Source organism: Ilyonectria robusta (genome assembly GCF_021365365.1).
Source record: "Ilyonectria robusta strain PMI_751 chromosome Unknown BGZ61scaffold_25, whole genome shotgun sequence".
Lineage (NCBI taxonomy): Eukaryota > Fungi > Ascomycota > Sordariomycetes > Hypocreales > Nectriaceae > Ilyonectria > Ilyonectria robusta.
In genome coordinates, this window is record NW_025764459.1 from 287518 (window position 1) to 309506 (window position 21989).

The 21989-nt window shown below is 53.7% G+C and overlaps 7 protein-coding genes across 7 annotated transcripts; 5 read left to right on the plus strand and 2 right to left on the minus strand.

Annotated features, from left to right (window-relative positions):
• Positions 1 to 5: 5 nt before the first annotated feature.
• Positions 6 to 3017, plus strand: BGZ61DRAFT_298384 (uncharacterized protein; the record flags this gene model as incomplete). The annotated part of the gene is made up of 2 exons (XM_046238660.1): positions 6 to 993; positions 1048 to 3017. Coding segments are annotated over 2 exons (2958 nt in total), but the record flags the coding sequence as incomplete, so codon positions are not given.
• A 264-nt stretch (positions 3018 to 3281) lies between these two features.
• BGZ61DRAFT_310064 (ankyrin repeat-containing domain protein) lies at positions 3282 to 3683 on the plus strand (the record flags this gene model as incomplete). Its single annotated transcript, XM_046238799.1, has 1 exon — positions 3282 to 3683. A coding segment is annotated over one exon (402 nt), but the record flags the coding sequence as incomplete, so codon positions are not given.
• A 2084-nt stretch (positions 3684 to 5767) lies between these two features.
• Positions 5768 to 7803, plus strand: BGZ61DRAFT_320357 (ankyrin-1; the record flags this gene model as incomplete). The annotated part of the gene is made up of 2 exons (XM_046238928.1): positions 5768 to 5938; positions 6613 to 7803. Coding segments are annotated over 2 exons (1362 nt in total), but the record flags the coding sequence as incomplete, so codon positions are not given.
• A 99-nt stretch (positions 7804 to 7902) lies between these two features.
• BGZ61DRAFT_364255 (ankyrin repeat-containing domain protein) lies at positions 7903 to 8340 on the plus strand (the record flags this gene model as incomplete). The annotated part of the gene is made up of 1 exon (XM_046241505.1): positions 7903 to 8340. A coding segment is annotated over one exon (438 nt), but the record flags the coding sequence as incomplete, so codon positions are not given.
• A 312-nt stretch (positions 8341 to 8652) lies between these two features.
• Positions 8653 to 9508, plus strand: BGZ61DRAFT_429601 (ankyrin repeat-containing domain protein; the record flags this gene model as incomplete). The annotated part of the gene is made up of 1 exon (XM_046243782.1): positions 8653 to 9508. One exon carries the CDS (start codon positions 8653 to 8655, stop codon positions 9313 to 9315), a length of 663 nt encoding a protein of 220 aa, XP_046098374.1. The 3' UTR covers positions 9316 to 9508.
• A 480-nt stretch (positions 9509 to 9988) lies between these two features.
• Positions 9989 to 14314, minus strand: BGZ61DRAFT_116355 (uncharacterized protein). Its single transcript, XM_046236998.1, has 2 exons — positions 12973 to 14314; positions 9989 to 12915 (listed from the first exon to the last, which is right to left on the minus strand). Exons 1-2 carry the CDS (start codon positions 14036 to 14038, stop codon positions 10103 to 10105), a joined length of 3879 nt encoding a protein of 1292 aa, XP_046098375.1. The 5' UTR covers positions 14039 to 14314; the 3' UTR covers positions 9989 to 10102.
• Positions 14315 to 18826: 4512 nt separating this feature from the next.
• Positions 18827 to 21851, minus strand: BGZ61DRAFT_116342 (uncharacterized protein). Its single transcript, XM_046236997.1, has one exon. The coding sequence runs from the start codon at positions 21614 to 21616 to the stop codon at positions 18971 to 18973; it is 2646 nt and encodes an 881-aa protein (XP_046098376.1). The 5' UTR covers positions 21617 to 21851; the 3' UTR covers positions 18827 to 18970.
• Between the last annotated feature and the right edge of the window lie 138 nt (positions 21852 to 21989).

Consider the following 21989-nt stretch of genomic DNA (forward strand, 5'->3'; position numbering starts at 1 on the left):
CGGACATGTCTCAACCGAACGACTACACAGTCGGTTGGATATGCGCCGTCAGTACGGAATACGTTGCCGCACAAGCTTTTCTCGACGAGGAACACGAAGGACCAGAACATGTGTCGCCCAATGACAACAATGATTATACACTGGGCAAAATAGGGAAACACAATGCCGTCATCGCTGTCTTGCCCGATGGGGAGTATGGCACATCCCGCGCTGCCAGTGTCGCGAGCGATATGATGCACAGCTTTCCTAATGTCAGAATTGGTCTGATGGTCGGCATTGGCGGTGGTGCGCCAAGTCGAAAGCATGATATCCGTCTGGGCGACATCGTGGTCAGCGCTCCTCGAGATGGGAAGAGTGGCGTGCTCCAGTACGACTTTGGCAAAACTATTCAAAATCGGAGCTTCCAACGAACAGGCGTCTTGAACCAACCACCTGCAGTCCTACGGGCGGCAGTGAATGGACTCAAGGCACAGTACGAGAGGAAAGGCCATGGTCTCGAAGAGAAGATAAACGACATTGCCCAAAAGAACCAAAGACTGCAGAAGAAGTACAGCCGGCCAGACCCAAGTAGTGACAGGCTGTATCAGTCTGGATTCGTGCATCCTGTAGATGACGACTCAAGCTGCGCGGCAGCCTGTGGTACTGAGTTATCCAAGCTGATACTGCGATCCGAACGGACTCAAGTCGAGGATAATCCGGCAATCCATTACGGCGTTATTGCCTCGGGAAACCAGCTGATGAAGGATGCTTCGGTCAGGGATAAGCTTGCCGCAGAAGAAGACATTCTATGCTTTGAAATGGAAGCGGCGGGGCTGATGAACCACTTTCCTTGCCTAGTTATCCGCGGTATTTGCGACTACTCGGATTCCCACAAGAACAAGGAGTGGCAGGGCTATGCAGCGATGGTGGCTGCTGCATATGCGAAGGATCTTCTCTGCCGAATAGCTCCAAATAGGGTTGAAGCTGAAAAGAAGTTCGGCGATATTCTATCTGGTATGCCAAGGTCTTAGAATCATTTCTATTAATACTTGTTAATCCGATTTGCAGATCTCCATAAAGTCGCAGAGGAGCACCGGGACGTTGCAAAAGAGCACCGTCAAATTGCAAAAGAGCATCTCCAAGCCCAGAAAGATCTAGCAAAGAAAAGGCTGTCTAAAGACGAACAAAAGTGTCACCAGCTGTTCCGCCTCACAACCGGCAGCAGGGACGCCACATACGAGTGGTATAAAGACCGAGTGGAAGAAAGGGTTGAAGACACATGCATGTGGTTCCTCAAGCATGAGCACTTCCAGATGTGGTTGGACCAGGAGTCTGGCCCCCTACTAGTCTCGGCGGATCCTGGCTGTGGAAAGTCGGTGCTGGCCAAGTACCTGATCGACCACGGCCTGCTACGATCGACAACCATCTGCTACTTCTTCTTTAAAGACCAAGACCAGAACACCGTCCGGCAAGCACTTTGCGCACTGCTACACCAGCTCTTCTCTCAGAAGCCGTCTCTGATCGAACACGCCATGACACAATTCCGCAAGGATGGGCAAGGCATGATCAACTCTACAGAATCGCTCTGGAAGGTTCTGCGAAACGCTATAAAAGATCCTCAGGCAGGACCTGTAATCATGGTCCTTGATGCCCTGGATGAATGTGCTGAATCAGAGTTTGCGGACCTGATGCGGAATGTGGAGAGCCAATTCCGCAGTGACCATTTGCGCCATGGCAAGTTGAAGTATCTTCTAACCTGCCGCCCGTATGAACAGGTCGTGTCCAAGTTCCGCGGCCTATTGGACGCTTTTCCAAATATCCGTATACCTGGAGAGGAAGAGTCAGAAACGATCAGCCAGGAGGTGAATCATGTCATTACGCACCGGATCAATCAGCTGTCGATGAAAAAGCGCCTCTCACGTCAAATCAAGAGCCACCTGGAGAAAAGACTACAGGAGACTACCCACCGCACTTATCTCTGGGTATACCTTGTGTTCGACTACTTGGAGAAGGAAAACTTTAAAAAGACACCAAAGGGGGTCGAGTCCATCATTGCAATACTTCCAAGGAGTGTCAATGAGGCATATGAGCAAATTCTTAATAAGTCTAAGCAAGATCCGATGGTTCGGAAAGCCTTGAGTATCGTGTTGGCCGAGAGTCGGCCATTAACCCTCTCGGAAATGAACATTGCCGTGAATATAGACTACACATCACAGTCTATCCACGACCTCGACTTGGAGGATGACGAGGACTTCAAGACGCGTCTCAGATCTTGGTGTGGATTGTTCGTCTCAATCCATCAAGGCAGTATTTATTTCCTTCACCAAACAGCTCGCGAGTTTCTCCTCGCAGATTTGGCATCGCCCACAACTGTTTCGTCAGAGCTGCACTGGCATCACTATATCACTACCCAAGACGCACACGCCGTTCTTGCGGAACTCTGCGTGCTCTATCTGAACTTCCTCAACTCCAACGTTAGTCTACCGACAGATGCGAATGGGGAAGCCGGCCACTCTTTCGATAGACACGCCTTCTTAGATTACTCGGCCCAAACTTGGGGCGCTCACTTCCGTGAGGCTGATATCATCGATGACGCTGCTATTATACCTTTCGTTCTGAGAATTTGTGATTCGGATTCGAAGAGCTACTCGGTGTGGTTTAGAATCTGTTGGGAGACTACACATATGAGGACTCCCGAGTATTTTACGGATCTCATGGTAGCGTCGTACTATGGCCATCGTGTCGTCGTCAAGCTACTTCTCGAAAAGGGCGCGGAGATCGAGGCGAAAGACAGCGGGCATGGTCGGACGCCACTATCGTGGGCCGCCGAGAATGGGCACGAGGCCATCGTCAAGCTGCTGCTCGAGAAGGGCGCTGACGTTGAGGCCAAGGACGAAGATGGGATGACGCCGCTATGGCGGGCCGCCACTTATGGGCACGAGGCCATCTTCAAGCTGCTGCTCGAGAAGGGCGCCGACGTCGAGGCGAAAAATAGCAGGTATGGTCAGACGCCGCTATCGTGGGCCGCCGAGAAGGGGCATGAGACCATCGTCAAGCTGCTGCTCGAGAAGGGCGCTGACGTCGAGGGGAAGGCCGAAGATAGGACGACACCGCTATGGAAGGCCGTCGTTTTTGGGCACGAGGCCATCGTCAAGCTGCTGCTCGAGAAGGGCGCCGACGTCGAGGGGAAGGACGAAGATGGGACGACGCCGCTATCGCGCGCCGCCGGTACCAGCTACACGGCCATCGTCAAGCTGCTGCTCGAGAAGGGCGCTGACGTCGAGTCCAAGGACAGCAGATATGGTCGGACGCCGCTATCGCGCGCCGCCGATTATGGGCACGAGGCCATCGTCAAGCTGCTGCTCGAGAAGGGCACCGACGTCGAGTCCAAGGACAGCAGGTATGGTCGGACGCCGCTATCGTGGGCCGCCGCTTATCAGCACGAGGCCATAGTCAAGCTGCTGCTCGAGAAGGGCGCCGACGTCGAGGGGAAGGACGAAGATGGGACGACACCGCTATGGCGGGCCGCCGGTAGCGGGTACAAGGCCATCGTCAAACTACTGCTCGAGAAGGGCGCCGACGTCGAGGCAAAGGACGAACGTGGTCGGACGCCGCTGTCGTGGGCCGCCAAGAGGGGGCGCAAGGCCATCGTCAAGCTGCTCCTCGACAAGGGCGCCGACGTCGAGGCTAACGACGAAGATGGTCGGACGCCACTATCGTGGGCCGCCGCTTATCAGCACGAGGCCATCGTCAAGCTGCTCCAACAAAAACCTCGATACCTACAAGACCATACTATCCCCCCATTTCGGAAAACGGTACTTACATAGCCCGTTACAAGCAATAACGGCCTTAATCTCGCCTTCCCAAACCCATTCCTACCGTGGATGACGAAGTAGCGCTTGCTGCATACCTTCCCCACCTTATGTCAGACTATCTGGGCTTGGACCCGGCAGTTATGGCAGTCATAACAGCACACTGTCTAATTTTAATAACTTTGTCAAGAGGTGGGTTGAAGGGGTCCAGGTTCATTTATAGCTATGATCTTCATGTGCACAGAGTGTTGCGACTTGAGCCGATTCTAAGTTTATAGCCATGATCTTGATGTGCACAATAGGACACTGAACACTTGAAGAATAGGCTTCAAGCTAGTCCGCTAGTAATAATACCAAACGACGGGAATCCGCAGAGAGAGAGACAGAGCAGGCAAGGAAGATCAAGCAAGAAGCAGACCCAGTATGGCTTAAGGAGACAAGGACACAAATTGGCAATGTATGTATATATTAGTAATTAGTGCCCTTTCTTTCGTTCGTTCGTTCGTTCGTATGTTTAACGCCTTGGACCACACCTCCCGAGGGGCATAAGGCGTGCGAGTCCATCTAGCTATGCCAGCATCTGGACCGTCCGGGTCAGTTTGCACTTCGGGGGGACTAGATCAACGGTAATCCACATCCATCCCATACCAAGCTGCACCAGAACACCCCAGATCCCTTTAAACACTACATGCCTCACAGGTTCGAGCCTCCCCGTTGGAAAACCCTGGCCTCGGCCGGGAGAAAAAACCAACAGGTGCAAGCGGCGTACAACAATTCAAGTCCTCATCCTTCCGTCGTTTGAAGGACTCAGAATCCCCTAGCCCGCAAAAAACTCCCAGATCCCTATTCTCAAGCCCGGGTCCCTGATCCCGCGGTGTTGCAGTTCGTCTAGAGGTTTCCCGTCATCGACTTCGGAGCTCTCTCGCAGACTCTTGATGGGAGGGTCTAGTTAGGCCGCAGCCATAGACTACGTCGCCGTCGGATATCCATTCGTAAGGGTGGGGTCGGTTGAGGACCTTACGAACCCGCCAGCCCGCCAGGCTCAACGGCGGCGGCACGGGCACGGCGCTTGGTCGGCAGCGCACGTAGCATCCAACGCCTTCCCAGGGTGTTCCTCAATCTTGTCGGAGCAGCCCGTTGGTACACGCGTTATGACTGCCCTTTGTCAAAGGGGCAGAGAGGTGTCGAGAAAAGTCGAGACGCCGCCTGTTAGAACGTAGGTAGGGTGGGGCAAGATTTATGTGCATGTTCGCTGCAACGACTGGGCCGGCAGAACTCAAACCTAACACCCGACTAACAGGCGGCGCCAAATCCTTTTTTTTTTTTTTTTTTTTTTTTTGAGAAGGTGTAGTCCTTTCGGCTTAAGCCGCCGGGCGTAATAAATTGCATTGTATTGCATTGTATTGTAGACATTTAGGGCGACTAGAGAAATAAACTTGTTTGGAAGTTGAGAAGAGAGCCATGCGATTCGACGACACTTCTTGGCCAGGTTATTAATGCCCCCGGCCTATTACGTGAGCTTATGAGACCTAGAGTCTTCCGGCGCCTCATTTGGCTGTGGCGGCACGATATGTCGCAGGCTTCGATTGCGACACTTGAGCTGCCACTACTTAAAAGGGGCGGCCAAGCCGTTCGACAATGTTCCTGCGTTTGTCTGACCTGGCCATCAGACCGCTTTTTAATGTATCGGGTTCCTGCATAGGACCGACTATTCTATGATACACGTTCAGAGCATTGCTTAAGTGGTCGCGGCGAGGTCATAGAGAGACATGATTAAATAGGAAAGGACGGCCGGATAGGAGGCTGTTCAGGTGCGAATGGAGAAGGTGGGTGGTCCCACGCTCTGCATGCAGAGCAAACAGCCTCGCGCACGATGAGTGGCAGTGCTGAGCGGGGTTATATCGAGATGCCGCCTTCCACCTCAGCTCAAAGCCATCAAACCCATCGCATCCATCACGTCCATCGATCGCACCGCCATGGACGCTGTTGGTCTCACCGTCGGGGTCGTTGGGCTCGCCGGCCTCTTCAGCTCCTGCCTAGAGGCTGTGGACAAGGTGCAGACCTACCGATCATTCGGGCCCGACTCGCACGTACTAGACACCAAGTTCAAGGCTACCGAGGTCCGCCTCGAGGAATGGGGTCGGCGCGTCGGGTTCGAAGAAACGATGCGGTCGGAAGACCATCACCCTGCTCTCGAAAACCGCGATATATTTGCGACGGTACAGGATATTTTACAGATCATTAATACTCTCTGTGATGCGAGTGACACGTCTCTACACCGCACCAGCCGGGCAATGACGCCAAGTGATGACGTCTCGTTGGGCTCGCTCCGACCCCGGCCTCACGGCACGAGGTGACGGAAGCTGGCTTGGTCGCTCTGGGGCAAGACAGAGCGCACAGATCAGGTCGAGCTGTTCGAAAAGCTGGTGCAACAATTGCACAACTTGGTGCCCGCCGATGCAGTGCAGGGTACGCGGCCGGTACACGAGCTGGACACCAGGCGCACCGACAAGCTCGCGTCCGGGTTAGGTGCGTATCTGAACGTTGCCTCGATGCTCATCGTCTAATGGAGATCAGGAACTTCCTCGGACCATGCTTGGCCCGCTGAGCTGCAGCGGATCCTCGCCCGGATCGAAGAGGCGAACAGAGGTAAGGCGTCATCTCCAACATTCTAGTGTCACGCTAACGGAGCGAAGCCGAGACGCGACGCGCAATCCACTCCTGGCTCGGCGGCGGGTCCCCAAACGAACGCTACCATGACTCCGTCCAGAAGAGGCTCGTCGGCACCTGCGACTGGATCTTCCACCGGCCCGCATTCCAGAACTGGCTCGACCAAGAATTCCCCGCAGGCGCAAAGCTGCTGTGGATCAACGGACCCGCAGGGTTCGGCAAGACGATTCTGTGCGCGCACGTCGTCGAACGCCTCTCGTCCACCCTTAAGACACCCGTCGCCCATTTCTTCTTCTCATCCGACCTCGAGAGCCGCGAAGACCCTGTCGTGGCCGTACGATCATGGATTTCCCAGATCGTGTCGCAGCACGAGGGCGCGTTCGAGCACGTCCGCCAGAAATGGGAGGCTGATTCGGATCCCGTCGCGACCCGTGCGAACGCCGTCATGCTCTTGACACAGCTCCTCCGCGTTGTTCCCGGCTGTATGTTCATTGTCGACGGTCTAGACGAATGCACTTACTTGGACGACAGAAGCACGTCGGTCACCAAATTCATCAAAACTGTTAAGAAGGCGGTTGTTGGGACGAACACTCGTGTTCTCGTGGTCAGTCGCGCCGAGCCAGAGATCCGAACCGCCCTCACAGACGACACACCCGAAAGCTTTGCCGAATACGAGATTGCACCCGATGACGTACGATCCGACACGGCCGCCTATTCCAGAGACATCGTCGACAGACAACTGCCCAACAAGAGCGACGATGTCCGATCTGCCCTCTCCGAAGCAATGACCGATCAATGCGAAGGCCAGTTCCTCTGGCTGAAGATGCAGGAGAAATCTTTGAGGAAAGGGATGAACAAGAAACAGCTCCAGCACACCATTGAAGAAACTCCGACTGGCCTGGACCAATTATACGACCGAAGCTGGCAGAGAATCACCCAGGCCCGAGAGGGGGAGAGGCCACGTATCTACGCCCTATTGCGCTGGGCGGCATTCGCACTACGGCCCCTGACAGTCTGCGAGGTCACCGAAGCTGTCCTTATCGACGAATCCGAAGATTTGCCCATCGAAGCTCTCCCCGACGCTGTGGATGACGACTACATCGACAAGGGAATAGTCCGTCTTTGTGGGCCTCTCTTGGAGGTCAGGAGCCAGCACTCGGACACCTCCGCTGGCCTACGAACAGTGCACCTGACACACTTTTCCGTCAAGCAGTACCTGCTGTGTAATCTCCCCACACCTGGCTGGATCCGAGAGAACGAGCGCTTGCAGGATGAATACCAAAACACCTTGCTTGCCAAGGCCTGTCTTCACTACATCAATATCCAGCGAGTTTGGCAAGAGGCCCCAGATCACCCGCCCTGTCTCGACATGACATTCCGCAACTACGCAGCAGCGTCTTGGCATCACCATATCAAGTCAGGCTTGCGCACCGATGGGGAGATGTCGACGCTTGCCATCCGATTCCTTGATAGAAGCAATCACGCCTGGAATGGTTGGAGGGCATGGTACGATGAGCAGAATGCTGGACTTCAGAAACTTGGGACTGAATCCACCTCACCTGGTCCGCTGTATTACGCAGTGGAGCTCGAGTTAACAGGTGTAGCGACCATTTTGGTAAAAGAACAGAGTTGTGACGTGAATGATAGAAACGACCTTGGAAGATCAGCTCTCCACGTTGCATGCGCAAAGGGGAGCAAAGAAGTTGTGAAAATACTCCTTGATGCGAATGCCGACATATCAACTACCGACAATAATGAGTGGACGCCATTGCATTCAGCATCACTAAATGGACACATCGAGGTGGTCAGGCTGCTTATCGAGAAGGGTGCTGGCGTCGCAGTTGCTACCAATGCCGGGTCGACGCCATTGCATTTGGCATCACTAAATGGACACATCGAGGTGGTCAGGCTGCCCATTGAGAAGGGTGCTAGCATTACAATCACAGATGAGGATGGGTGGACGCCATTGCATTCAGCATCACTAAATGGACACATCGAGGTGGTCAAGCTGCTTATCGAGAAGGGTGCTAGCATCGCAGTTACAAGCAAGAATGGGTCGACGCCATTGCATTTAGCATCACTAAATGGACACATCGAGGCAGTCAAGCTGCTCATCGAGAAGGGTGCTAGAGTCACAATCACAGCTGAGGACGGGTGGGCGCCATTGCATTCGGCATCAGAGAATGGACATATGGAGGTGGTCAAGCTGCTCATCGAGAAGGGTGCTAGCGTCACAGTCACAGATGAGGACGGGTGGACGCCATTACATGCAGCATCACAGAATGGACACATCGAGGTGGTCAGGCTACTGCTAATAACTCTGGGCGTCGAAACTAGCAGGGCAGACAATCATGGTCGTACAGCGTTGTTCTTCGCTTCCAGATGTGGGTACAACAATGTGGTTCAAGCGCTGCTTGCTGATGGGCGAATTGACCCGGGCAGCAAGGACTGGTACCGTTCGACATCGTTGTTTGCTGCCGTGAGGAACGGCCACTTCGAAGTGGTGGAGCTTTTACTCGCGGCTGGAGGCATCACCATTGAGGGCCAAGACGGTTTTGGTCGGAGTCTCTTCTGGTGGGCGCGGCGTACTGGCAATCTTCGAGTCCTTCAGCTCCTAGTGCAGCATGCCGAAAGGGCAGGCAGTCCTATCCCCGACGACCCTGCTCCTGTCAATGCCGCCTCTATTCCGTTTGATCATGAATCCGCTTGGTGCGACGCCTGTACACTGAGCATTCGGAAAGGCTGTGGATATTCTTGCAGAGTATGTGATAGCGGGGGTTTTTACTTGTGCGTCGAGTGCTTTGACGGAGGTATCCGATGCCGTGACATCTCCCATGTGCTGGTGCCTCGGTGAGCGCCCAGAAGACCTATCCCTAATGGCCTGCGCGGCTGTATGTAAGTTGATTTAGAAGATCTCACCAAGTATGCACAAGTTCATACATTTCAACTGCTTGACCTCGTCAGAGTCTTTTGGCAGTCCGATGTTGGCAGTGAATACATATCTAATTTAAACTGGCCGTAAATCATGTCCCTACAACCTGTAGGCCACTTCCATATCGTCCGTATAATGCGAAATAGAGGTAAACGCCGGTGCATTGCTGTACTGGCGGAAAATGGCAATTCGTTGCAAAGCCCACAAGCGGCGGATGCATGATCCCCTGCGCGTCACTAGTGTCACGCATCGGCTGGCGGGGCGATTGATTCACGGTGGATTCACGAGCGAACATATGCCCTAGGCATTTTTCTGGATCAGCATTGGATGGGAGAATCTACGACCAAGGGAGTCGATGTGCTGATTGCGATGGCGTTGCGTCAAGCACTACGGTAGATGCAGACCGAGCCTGATGGACGGTGAATCCTGCATTCCTGGCTGAGCAGCCACATAGACCTGGTTTCGCCTGTGGACCATTCATTACTCCAACCACGCTAAATGTGACGCGACACAGACGCGATCAAGACGCGATAAGCCGCAGCCCGTACCGCTCAGCACTAGCGTACGTATGGCGAGTGATGTATGCACCCAGTTCTCTGGCCATGACTTCGTAGAACTTTATTACTGATGCAAAGGGGTAGCTAATAACAACCGTTGATCCTGCAACACCTGATTGTATCCTCTTGTTCAATGTTACTGGAAGCCGGAATTAGGTGAGCTGTAACTGCGCTCCCTTCTCGATGAGAAGCCTGACCGTGGCTTCATGGCCATTCTGCGAGGCCCAGTAGAGTGGCGTTTGGCCGTTGTTGTCGCTTGTATTGACGTCTGCTCCCTTCTCGAGAAGAAGCCTGACCATGGCTTCATGACCATTCCGCGAGGCCCAGTAGAGTGGCGTTTGGCCAGCCTGATCGCCTGCATTAATGTCTGCTCCCTTCTCAAGAAGAAGCCTGGCCGTGGCTTCATGACCATTCCACGAGGCCCAGTAGAGTGGCGTTTGGCCGGCCGGATCGCTTGCATTGACGTCTGCTCCCTTCTCAAGAAGAAGCCTGGCCGTGGCTTCGTAACCCTTCTCTGAGGCCCAGGAGAGTGGCGTTCGGTCAAAGGAATCGCTTGCATTAATGTCTGCTCCCTTCTCGATGAGAAGCCTGGCCGTGGCTTCATGACCATTCCGCGAGGCCCAGTAGAGTGGCGTTTGGCCAAAAGAATCGCTTGCATTAACGTCTGCTCCCTTCTCAAGAAGAAGCCTTGCCGTGGCTTCATGACCATTCCGCGAGGCCCAGTAGACTGGCGTTTGGCCACTGTTATCGCCTGCATTAACGTCTGCTCCCTTCTCAAGAAGAAGCCTGGCCGTGGCTTCATGACCATTCCGCGAGGCCCAGTAGAGTGGCGTTTGGCCAAAAGAATCGCTTGCATTAACGTCTGCTCCCTTCTCAAGAAGAAGCCTGGCCGTGGCTTCGTAACCCTTCTCTGAGGCCCAGGAGAGTGGCGTTCGGTCAAAGGAATCGCTTGCATTAATGTCTGCTCCCTTCTCGATGAGAAGCCTGGCTGTGGCTTCGTGACCCTGAACTGAGGCCCGATAGAGTGGTGTTTTGCCATCCTTATCGCTTGCATTGACGTCTGCTCCCTTCTCGATGAGAAGCCTGGCTGTGGCTTCATGACCATTTTCTGAGGCTCGTGAGAGTGGCCGTCGGCCCCCCCTATCCGCCTCCATGACGGCCATTCTGTTCTGGAGAAGCAGCTCAATGATGCCTGTTCGGCCATTCTGAGCAGCCCAAGATAGCGGGGTTCGATCTTTATAGTCCGTGAAGTCTTTCCTACACGTCAGACCTTCTGCAATGTCTACCCCATTGTAGAATCTTGAAGACAGATCTAGGAGTGCAGCAACTGCATGCTTGTGGCCGTTGGCCAAAGCAGCAAACAATGGATACCTGTATCTCTCTCTCGGAATATAAGCGCACAGGTGTTTCTTTGGCCTTGTGCGGATGAGCTCCGCGAATCCCTTGTCTGCGAGAATATAGAGAAGACTTGCATCGGGGGTGTATTGGCGAGCCTTGTACCTTTCAAAGCGATTGATGATAGTGATCCAGTCAGAAGTGGAGAACTTGGTTAAAAATTCATCCTGAGGAATCGCACTCGCCGCGGCGTCGGCGTGGTAGAGCATATGACAGCTGGCATACTCTAAAAATGGGAATTGCTTTGAGATTCCCCCTTGTTCGTCGGAGTTAACCGTAGAAATGCGCGCTAGGTGCTTATCTATGTAGGCGCTGCAGCATTGCTTGAGCCTCTCATGACTTGGAGTCTCCCAGTCAAATCCAAGATCCGGCCAAAGCTCATGGAGACCCTTGTCCTTGATAAGGAAGTCTCGGACGGACTCATGGATGAATTGAACCGTTGGCTGCTGCTTAGATTTTGTAATCTCAGCCAGCCCTTTTGAGGAGCTAATGACATATCTCTCAACGGTAGTACTTGGAATCCCTGAATCGACCATTTCATTGGGCGACAGCCCAGACCAGAGAGCATGGTAAAACTCTTTCGGTTGTAGAGGCCGCTCTGAGTAAAGGATCCAGAGGATGCAAAGCAGCAGGTCTTCCATGTTGTCATTGTCGCGCCTCAAGCTGTCCTTGAAGAGGTCGCTCAAGCTGCTGGGGATTTCTGCTAGTCTCGTCCATAAAGCCGGTCGACCACGTCGGTATTCCTTATTGAGAATTTCCACAACGAGGACAACCCATAGGAAAACTCCAGCAGCTTTCTCAAGAAGGTGGGATTGCAGCACTTCGACAAGTGCACCATCATCGATTCGGAGGCGGCTTCCAATGTAGGTTTCTAAGTCTTCAGCGTGACCTGACTGATCTTCCAGTGTCAGCCGGATCCCATGTCGTAGCATGATGTAGGGATAATGTCGACTAGAGAAACAGACTCGGAGCAGGGTGCCCTCCGTGGCCTGCTCTACCAGCTCCTCAAAGTATTGAACCATATCCACAACTTGTTGCTCGTCACACTCATCGAGAGCATCGATAAAACAAGTAAATGAGCGCTGACCGAGAGAGGAAACTGCATTGCGAAAAAGGTCCTTGAGAACACCTAAAGAAGGGCAGCCATCCTGACTATGGGGAGTAAGGTCCGGATTGTCTAAAACTGCTTGGAGATCGGGGTACCGCTCGAGCAGTTGGTGCAACAATGATCGATACATGCCCAAGATAGACTTTTCCAAGTAGTCGCCCCGAGTGTTAAAGAAAAAGGAAGCAGTGACAGCACACCGGGGACGGTCTTTTTTAATCATGCTCGAGTATATGAACTTCATTATAGTCGATTTGCCAGCACCTGGCTTGCCACTAATCCACAAAAAACCATGATGCAGCTCTAACTTTCCGGGATCAAGCCATGCTTGATAGTCGGGGTGGTTGAGGAACCATCTGCAGGTTTTGAAGTGAGGGAGCTTGATAGTTGATTTGCGAGCGTCAATTTGATCAAACTTGAGAGAATCTAATAGGCGCCGCCGGTGATCGTTCGATGAGTCTCGATCTACACACCTGATATTAGCCATGGTAGCCGAAACTCGAGATGACTGGACCAACTTACGAGCATTAGACACGTTGGTAGCTTTTGTCTGTGTTTTAGCTACAGGGAGTGCCGACAGTAGTTCTCTGGCGTATGCAGCGGCAGTTGCTGCTGCGTACCTCTGCCATTCTTTGCTTTTTTGAGAATCCGAGTAGTCGCAGATGCCCCGAATTGGAAGGCAAGGTAGAATATCCATCAGGCCAGCAGCCTCCATTTCGAAACATATAACATCCAGTTCTCGAGCAATATCGTCCCGGGCAGTGCCGCTTCTCATGACTTGGTTCCCTGAGGCGATAGCACCGTAATGGATCAGCGGATCGCCCGACACCCGCCTTGTTCGTGGAACTAGCTTCGAGTCGTCGCATCCGTCGCAGCTTGGCGTTGAAGATACATGATCATACGAGGCATGGAAGAGGTAATCTGGTAAGCTCGGTCGACCGTACTCAGGGTATTCCTCGAGCCTCTCCTCCAGGATGGATGGGACTTGACTGGGCTCCAGCTCATGTGTTGAACGCAAAGTGGACACAAGTGTGCCAACCTGATGTTGAAGAATCCTTGGAGTTGCTGTCCGCCAGATCTGTCCATCCCCGATAATCTTCCCTAGATCACACTGCATCACCCTCGTTCCCACTACGATGTCGCCCAGACGTGTATCGGCCATGCTCGGTACCCCGCCTCCGATTCCCACCATCAAACCCAGGCGAATTGACGGAAAGGTCCGGATCAAATGGGTCAATACGTTCACCGCGTTATTCGTTCCATACTGTGCTGTTGGCAAGCACGCGATGACGATATTATGTTTCTTGATGCTGCCAAGCATGTAGGTGTTACTGTCGTTCGCATATCGAGGCAGGTCTTCGTGAATCTCGTCTAACATGGCACGGGCTGCTGCCATCTCTATATGCAGCGCGCAGATCCAGGCGATGGTGTAATCATCGTGCGAAGGCGATCCGTTTTGCGGCTCGTGGATAGTGTTGCCCAGGTCGTTAGTCAAAGTCCTCTGCCGCTTTGTCGGGTAAGAGGAGCTTGTCTCGGCATGGTCATCGTGCTGGAGTCGTTTTCTATCCATCTCCGTCCTGGAAGCCATCCGGCAGGTGATGGTTCGTAGATGCGCACAATAACCGTTGGCAGAGGCATATACCACAGATGAACGAAAGGAAATGCGTTTGGTGGAGGGCGAGGATCACGAAGAGTTTTGCGGCCGATTCGTGTTTGGACACGGAAGATGGAGGAGGCACGAGGCAGATTGAGCATGCATCAGGCTGTCACGAAAGGTGCTGCTGGTACCAACGCACGCGCACTGCCACGACAGCCGACGCTGCATTGCCACCACCAACAACTCGGAAAAGAAAGCCGTCAGAGTGTGATAGAGAGACTTACTGCGTCTTGGCTGCCTAAGGCTCTCCCATTGGAGGCGAATAAGGCTGAGCTAGCCGCTCCTGCATAACCCGAATCCCTCGGATTTGCTTCTTGCCTGCCGCTCAACCTCACCGCCCCCGCCGGCACACACAGGGTTCATTCTAATCTGCGGACCGCCCAGCTGCTCTGCTGCGTGACGAGCGAGCTGCATCAGAGGACAAAGGAAGTCCAGGCCGGGCAGCGTGGGCCTGCGATCGGGTAGGGCAGGTCTGCGTCAAGAATATATGCATTCAAAGGTCGTGTGGCTCACTGTGAACGAAATGGTGACTGGGTCAGCATTGGGATTGCAACTTTCACAAACGGGATAATGAGTGTGAACGTGTCGCGAGCAGGGTGCGTTTGTGACGCGAAACACGCCCTACACCATCGCATTTTCCACACCCTCAGTGCATCATGTCAACATCGTCTTTGAAGAGGCCAGCTAACAGCAGCAGAGATTCACACACGAGTGACGACACGGGATGTACATTGCATAGCACTTGTCGCGCTTTTATAGCCCAGACCTGCTGTGGCAGGAAAGACCGAGCTATCGTCATTAACCGTGGACAAAATTAGGTCAAGAGCGACAAGCCCACATCGAAGATGCCCCGCCCTCCGTACAGGTTTCCCATGAAAGCTTCTACGACATTCAGATCATACATATAGACTAGCAGCACGACGGACGCCCTTGGATTCTCGCGTATCCACGCTCAGGCACTACGCCCAGCACTGCGCCCAACACTGTATTGGCAGTACATCATGTTTGTTCTCCCCACAGCCCCGTCACGGTCGACCCTATTCCCCCGATCGTCTGCCTCCTTCGGCACCGGTCGATATGCTCAAGTGACGCAGATAGCAACGTTATGACCTTCAGTGAGAACCAAGCCCAATGGCACGACACTTAATCGAGTTTTCTACTTGGAGGGGACTATAACGTTCATTCTTATAGGCAATGTGATCATGCCTGCTTTCTTCTAAAGGTGCAGTGCTGGGTGCAGTGCTGGGTGCAGTGCTGGGTGCAGTGCTGGGCGCGGATACGCATCCACGGGCTCCCCGCTACAGCGCTGGGGGGGCGCAGTGCCTGAGCGTGGATACGCGAGAATCCACGGGCGCCCCAGTATGGCGAACCACTCATGCGAACTGCCCACACACTTTGACGCCAAGGTGCAAGGCAACCCCTGCCATGTCCCCCGACACCCAATTTAGGTTACAGTCCCTAACAGTATGATGTGTAGCCGGCTGGCTGGGAGGCCGGATCATTTTACGGGTGGGAAGTGTGGATGGATGGATTTTATTTCGCCCGGGGGGACACACCCCAGAGGGCCTTTGCGCTAAGCTATTTTCGTTTCGTACGGTTCTTCCATAATCACCCGAAGCCCCACAATTTTACTTTACTGACTGGTCCAATCTGATGTATATGCAGTGACAGGCCTGCTTGAAGGCCAATTTCTCCAAGTGTTCAGCATCCTATCCTCAGCAGCTGAAGCACGGTCTGCCAAAATGAGACTGTATGATGTTAGTAGGATTCAATCTGAATAGTTAGTGTGCCTGAGGCTTCTGGTCCATGTCAAGCCTCCCCGTTGCAATGGCAAAGTTGATCGTCGCCCGTACTGCCCGCATGTCTGGCGCCCATTTGTCACCGTCAGACGCCGCCTTTCCTCCCAGGAAGTATGATAGGTTTCCCATCTTTGTCTGTGAGCATCGCAGCATGCCTTCTCGTTGCGCGGTCCATTTTGTGCAGCGGAATAGGAAGTGTTCCACTGTCTCTGATGCTTGCCCGCATTCGCAAGTGTCCGATTCCATTGCTCCTATCTTGCACAGAAAGCTGTTAAGTCTCGCCATTCCGGTGCGGAGCTGGGACAGTACGTCTGCTTCCTTCCTCTTCAGCGGGTCATATAGAGTACGGGTATGCTTGCCTGGTAGTGCCGTGTCTATCTGCTTCGAGTATTTCCCGACTCTTTCTGGTAGTGTTCTTGTTTGCCGCTGCTTGGTTATCGCTAGTCTTATCCTTGTGGATCTTGCTAGATGTGGTGGCACGTCTGGTCTGCATTCTCCTTCTGTGGCCTTCCGCGCTGCTGCTTTGGCTTTTGTTCCCAGCGCGAAATCCTCTTCTCCTGCTGGAACCCACAACATCCGGAGAGAGTGGCCCTCGTCTTCGAGACGCTTGATATGGTCGTATATTTGCCGTATGATCTGTTGGCCGGATTGTTGTCGTGGCCGCCGTATGACTTCTAGTGCGGAGCGGCTGCTCGTCATGACAGTCATGTCCCGCCGGCAGAGTCCAGACGGCATACATCTCAATACCATCTCTATAGCTCCCAGCTCGGCGATGTATAGGTTCAGCTCCTCCGTCAATCCGAGAGTGATGGAGTAGCTGGCCACTACCTCGTCATCGTTATTGATCGCCGTGTCTCGTACGACACCTCCCATGCCTACCATGCCCCTTCTCTGCGAGGAGCAGGTGGCAATGACTATGCCATCCACCCTCTTTGCTTCTTCCGTCGCTCTCTCCCGGTCAGGGTCGCACGACACCGGGATACGGTCTCGCCATGGTGGTAACGCGTACTCCCGAATGATCTCCATTCGTTCATTGGCTGTTTCCCCTTGCACTTGAGCAATCCTCTGCATCGGCGATACGAATCGGCGACACACTTTCACTTTCAGTGTCGCCAACGGGTGTGTCCTGGGAAGGGTCCGGAGGTTGATCCAAAACCTTGTTGCCGCTTGCGCATGCCGTTCTTGCACCGATTGGATGCTAGCTTCGGCCTCTGCCACCGCCGTTGCGACGGTCCGGAAAGCTCCCGTGATCGCCTGTGCTCCGACCATCTGTGCCTTGTCCAGCCAAGCAGCTTCTCTAATGCCACATGAGTGCGTCCACACGCTGGACGCATAGTCCATGGTGGGAGCTACTGTTGCTATGAACAGTTGTCTCGCCGTTCGCGGTGACAGCATTTTCAGTCTTCTCAAACACATAGCAGCCGAGAGCCCCTTTGCGGCGGCTCTAGCTATGTGTTCCTTGTACCGCAGTTTCGCGTCCATGACCACTCCCAGGATCTTGGCGCTCGCTTTTGGTTTGACTACTTTTCCTTTGATCATGAACGGTTTGTCGCTGGTACGCGCGGCGTTTCGCGTGAAATGCATGATGGCCGTTTTGTCTCCGTTGAACGTCGCACCGCTCCGTCTTTCCCAGCCCAGTGCTTCGTCTATAATTGATTGGATGCCGGCTCGATTCTCCTCCGCTGTTGGTCCCACTACCCAGGCTGAGTAGTCGTCCACGAATGCCATCGAACCACCTTTTGCGTTGATTCTTCTCTGCACTAAATCTGCATTGAAGAACAAGAACAACACCGACGACAGCGGTGATCCTTGCGGGAGACCTGCCTGTGGCAACTCCCGTAGCTGTGACGTGTGCCCATTTACCACCAAGGTGGCCATTCGTTCAGAGCAAAAGGCGTCAATCCATCTCACCAGTCCACCAGGTATGCCTCTCGCCTTCAGCCTCTCCAGTAGTCGTTCTTTGAACACTCCATTGTAAGCGCCTTTGACGTCGAAACTGATTAGGCTGAGCACCCTGCCGGCCCTCCATGCCTTATAGATCTGCTCCTGCAGCAGTATCAGTGCTTGTTCGGCTGACCTTCGCTTCCTTGCCCCGAAGTGGTTTGCGGGCAGCAGTCCATAGCTCTCCACAACATAGGATATCCAGCAATTGAGTCGCGAAGCAACCAAACGACAATGGCGCAGATCTCATTTGTCGATGATGTCCTCCCACCAGAACGCGAATATGAATCACGAGAGTCTCTATTCAAAGCAATTAATGCTTGGGCGAAGCCTCGAGGATATGCATTCACGACGGGAAAGTCTTCGAAGACTCCTAACGGCCGGGTAAAAGTCGTGTACGCCTGCGATCGGAACAGACTACCGCCGAGCAATTCGATTGAACGAGTACGTCGCACCTCAAGTCGAAAAACAGGCTGCAAGTTCTCGGTGCTCGCCAAGCAATCATTAGATGGACGCATGTTGATCCTCGGCTACCGACCAGACAAGTAATGCGCGAAGCACAATCACCCACCAAACGAAACCCAATCTGCTCACCCGGCGCATCGCAGACTTGAGGAGCGAGATGCAGCAACTGTCAGGGCAGAGAAGCGTGACTAGTACCATGCAATGTACATCCCGTGTCAGCGCTCGAGTGGACGTCTCCGCTGCCGTGAGCTGACTGCGTCGAGGATAGTGTTGATGTGACGCGCACAGGGTGGAGTGAGCCTGTGGGAACGCGGTCGGCACGGGGCGCGTTTGGTGTCGCAAACACGGCCCGGCCTTGCGCGTGCGCATTCAACGCTCCGCGATGCGGCGACTGTACTACAGCCCAGCTTCCAACTTCTAGCCTCTACTATTGGGCTGCCTCATTCACCAGCCTGTCCTCGGATTTCCCCGGAGAGTAATCGCAGCAAAACTGCGTCCGCGATCTTACTATCTACAACGGCAGGGCAGTAGGCTGGAAGTCGACAGGTGGATAAGACCTGCGTTTGGCGGGGATTCACTTCACTCCAGCTTTAATACCAGCACAGAAGTATAAAATACAAGTACTTCATTCTTGACAGATGCTGTACTGTAGTGTAGATTACTGTTTTTGCACACTATTCGCCATGTCTTCCCTTAAAGAACGATAATGAGCCACACAGGCTCTCGTAGTAGGGTGATCAAATCCGAGAACTTCCACATAACCGTCACAGGCCCTCTCATACAGCTTAGCCGCCTCTGAGAAGCGGGTCTGTCCGTGGAAGAGGTAGGCTAGGTTGTAAACGCTCGTGAGCGTGTCTGGATGCTCTCTGCCGAGCGCCTTCTCGCTTGCATCCAGAGCTCGTCGATTCATCTGCTCCGCCTCCTCGTACTTTCCCTGGTATCCCAGCACCCACGCAAGATTGTTGACGCTCGTGAGCGTGGAAGGATGCTCTCTGCCGAGCACCTTCTCCCGAGCATCCAGAGCTCGTCGATTCATCTGCTCCGCCTCCTCGTACTTTCCCTGGTATCGCAGCACTGACGCAAGATTGTTGATGCTCGCGAATGTAGAAGGATGCTCTCTGCCGAGCACCTTCTCCCGAGCATCCAGAGCTCGTCGATTCATCTGCTCCGCCTCCTCGTACTTTCCCTGGTATCGCAGCACGAACGCAAGATTGTTGATGCTCGTGAGCGTAGAAGGATGCTCTCTGCCGAGCACCTTCTCGCTTGCATCCAGAGCTCGTCGATTCATCTGTTCCGCCTCCTCGTACTTCCCCTGGTGTCGCAGCACCTCTGCAAGATTGCTGATGCTCGTGAGCGTAGAAGGATGCTCTCTGCCGAGCACCTTCTCATACCCCTCGAGAGCTCGTCGATTCATCTGCTCCGCCTCCTTGTACTTTCCCTGGTATCGCAGCACCGACGCAAGATTGCTGACGCTCGTGAGCGTGTCCGGATGCTCTCTGCCGAGCACCTTCTCCCTTGCATGCAGAGTTCGTCGATTCATCTGCTCCGCCTCCTCGTACTTTCCGTGGTATTGCAGCACCAACACAAGATTGCTGATGCTCGTGAGCGTGTCTGGATGCTCTCTGCCGAGCACCTTCTCATACCCCTCGAGAGCTCGTCGATTCATCTGCTCCGCCTCCTCGTACTTCCCCTGGTATTGCAGCACCAACGCAAGATTGCTGATGCTCGTGAGCGTGTCTGGATGCTCTCTGCCGAGCACCTTCTCCCAAGCATCCAGAGCTCGTCGATTCATCTCCTCCGCCTCCTCGTACTTTCCCTGGTATTGCAGCAACAATGCAAGATTGCTGATGCTCGTGAGTGTGTCTGGATGCTCTCTGCCGAGCACCTTCTCATACCCCTCGAGAGCTCGTCGATTCATCTGCTCCGCCTCCTCGTACTTTCCCTGGTATTGCAGCACCCCTGCAAGAATATGGACACTCATAAGCGTATCTGGGTGCTCTCTGCCAAGTACCCTCTCCCTTGTCTCTAGAGCAAGTTGATTCATCTCCCCAGCCTCCTCATATATCCCCTTCATCCACCGATACCATCCTGCGTTGGTAAGCAGCCTGGCCCACCTTAAAACATCTTCAGTACTATTTGGCTCCTCCTTAAGAATTTTATCAATATGGGGATCCAATCTCTTGCATTCTGGCCAGTTTTTATACTCCCCTGATGGATATTGGTCTGATATAACCTTTAGAAACTCCCGCTTCCACCGCTGTATATTGCTAAATGACGATAGCCACACCTGCGTACAAAATTGCACCAAAGCATGCATTTCGAATATTTCTTTATCAGCCATTACCGCCACTAATAAGTATCCGCGAAGGGTCTCAAGGTCATCCTCAAGAACATCTTCCTTGTGGTCGCGTGCGTAGGCCTGGAGGGCGGACTCGGGAATTCCCTGTGGATTAAAGAAGCTCATAAAGGAGAGTAAGTTAGCAGCTGACGGCCGTTCGCGACGGATCTGTTCGAAGGTGATCTGCCATGTAGTGACGATCGAGTTAGAGGCGCTCTCATCCCGACGGAGGTCGCCTGCATCTTTATTGAGGATGCTTGCCTTCTTTTTGTTGCTCCCCCGGAACTCATTTAGGTATGTGGGTATGGACATTCGCGGTGCCCGGCGGTTGATGAAAGCGGCGGCCTGCGTAATGGCAAGAGGCATATGGTCAAGAGCACGGACTAAATCGGTAGCTGCTCCGGCGTCGTAGCCAACCTCGAGTTTTTCTTGCAGAAGTTGGCATGCTTCCTCGGTTTTCATCGCTGGGATCGTAAGGATGTTACTCCAACCGCCTACCAATCTTTCTGCTACATCCATGTTTCGTGATGTAACGACGATGGATCCATTACAGTTCTGCGGTAAGAACGAGGCAAGTCGTTCCTGTGTAGTTGAGAAGAAGACGTCGACGTCATCGGCGTTATCGAGGATCATCTCCCACGACCCGTTCTCCTCGACGCGGAGCCACTCGCTTACCAGCCGAAAGATATTAACATCGGGATCGTTCCGCCTGGGTAGTTCGAGCCTGTCCGCGATCGACCGGTAGGCCTCCTCAAATCGCCCTCGAGTGCTAGCATGCACCCAGAAGACCCATGTGTTGAGCGCGCGCTGTCGGATTTGATGCGCATATTGAATGGCAAGCTGCGATTTTCTTTGATCGTGAGTCGAGGGGCGATATAGTTGCGCTGTCTCTAGACTTACCCTATGCCGCCAAGGCCGACGAGCGCGATACGAGAAGCAGGTCTGGCACATTTCCCATGCATCCATTTCAGGATATCGGGACGGTCGACAAAGTCGGGATCAGGTGGAAAGGGCACTGTCGAGAATGGCTTGCGAGGGTTGGGTGGATTTCGCCTACGGGCGGCGGCTGGCGCGTCGGGTCCGTAGAAGTAGAAGTTGTTCGATCCGCCATGGGATGCTTGCGGGGCGGCGATGGTATTTTGACCACTGACTGTGTCATGAAAATGAGTGGGTACGTCCATTGTCACCGCTGTCGCTGGGGCATAGCTCTCTGGGAGTAGCAACTCGTTCGCAAGTGTGGTTGTGGAATGGATGGGGTGCAAAGTGCAGCCTTGCCCGCTCGAAGCGCTGTTGGAACAGCCCTACTTTGGAAGCCCCGCAGCTGAACAGGCTCCTAGCC

What these genes read in the sequence shown, in the direction of transcription:
- BGZ61DRAFT_116355 (XM_046236998.1), bottom strand. Translation starts at nt 14,038, where the DNA reads ATGGCTTCCAGGACGGAGATGGATAGAAAACGACTCCAGCACGATGAC. An exon ending in TACCAACGTGTCTAATGCTC is followed by an intron (nt 12,916 to 12,972) that starts GTAAGTTGGTCC and finishes TCAGGTGTGTAG; the next exon opens with ATCGAGACTCATCGAACGAT.
- BGZ61DRAFT_116342 (XM_046236997.1), bottom strand. Translation starts at nt 21,616, where the DNA reads ATGGATGCATGGGAAATGTGCCAGACCTGCTTCTCGTATCGCGCTCGT.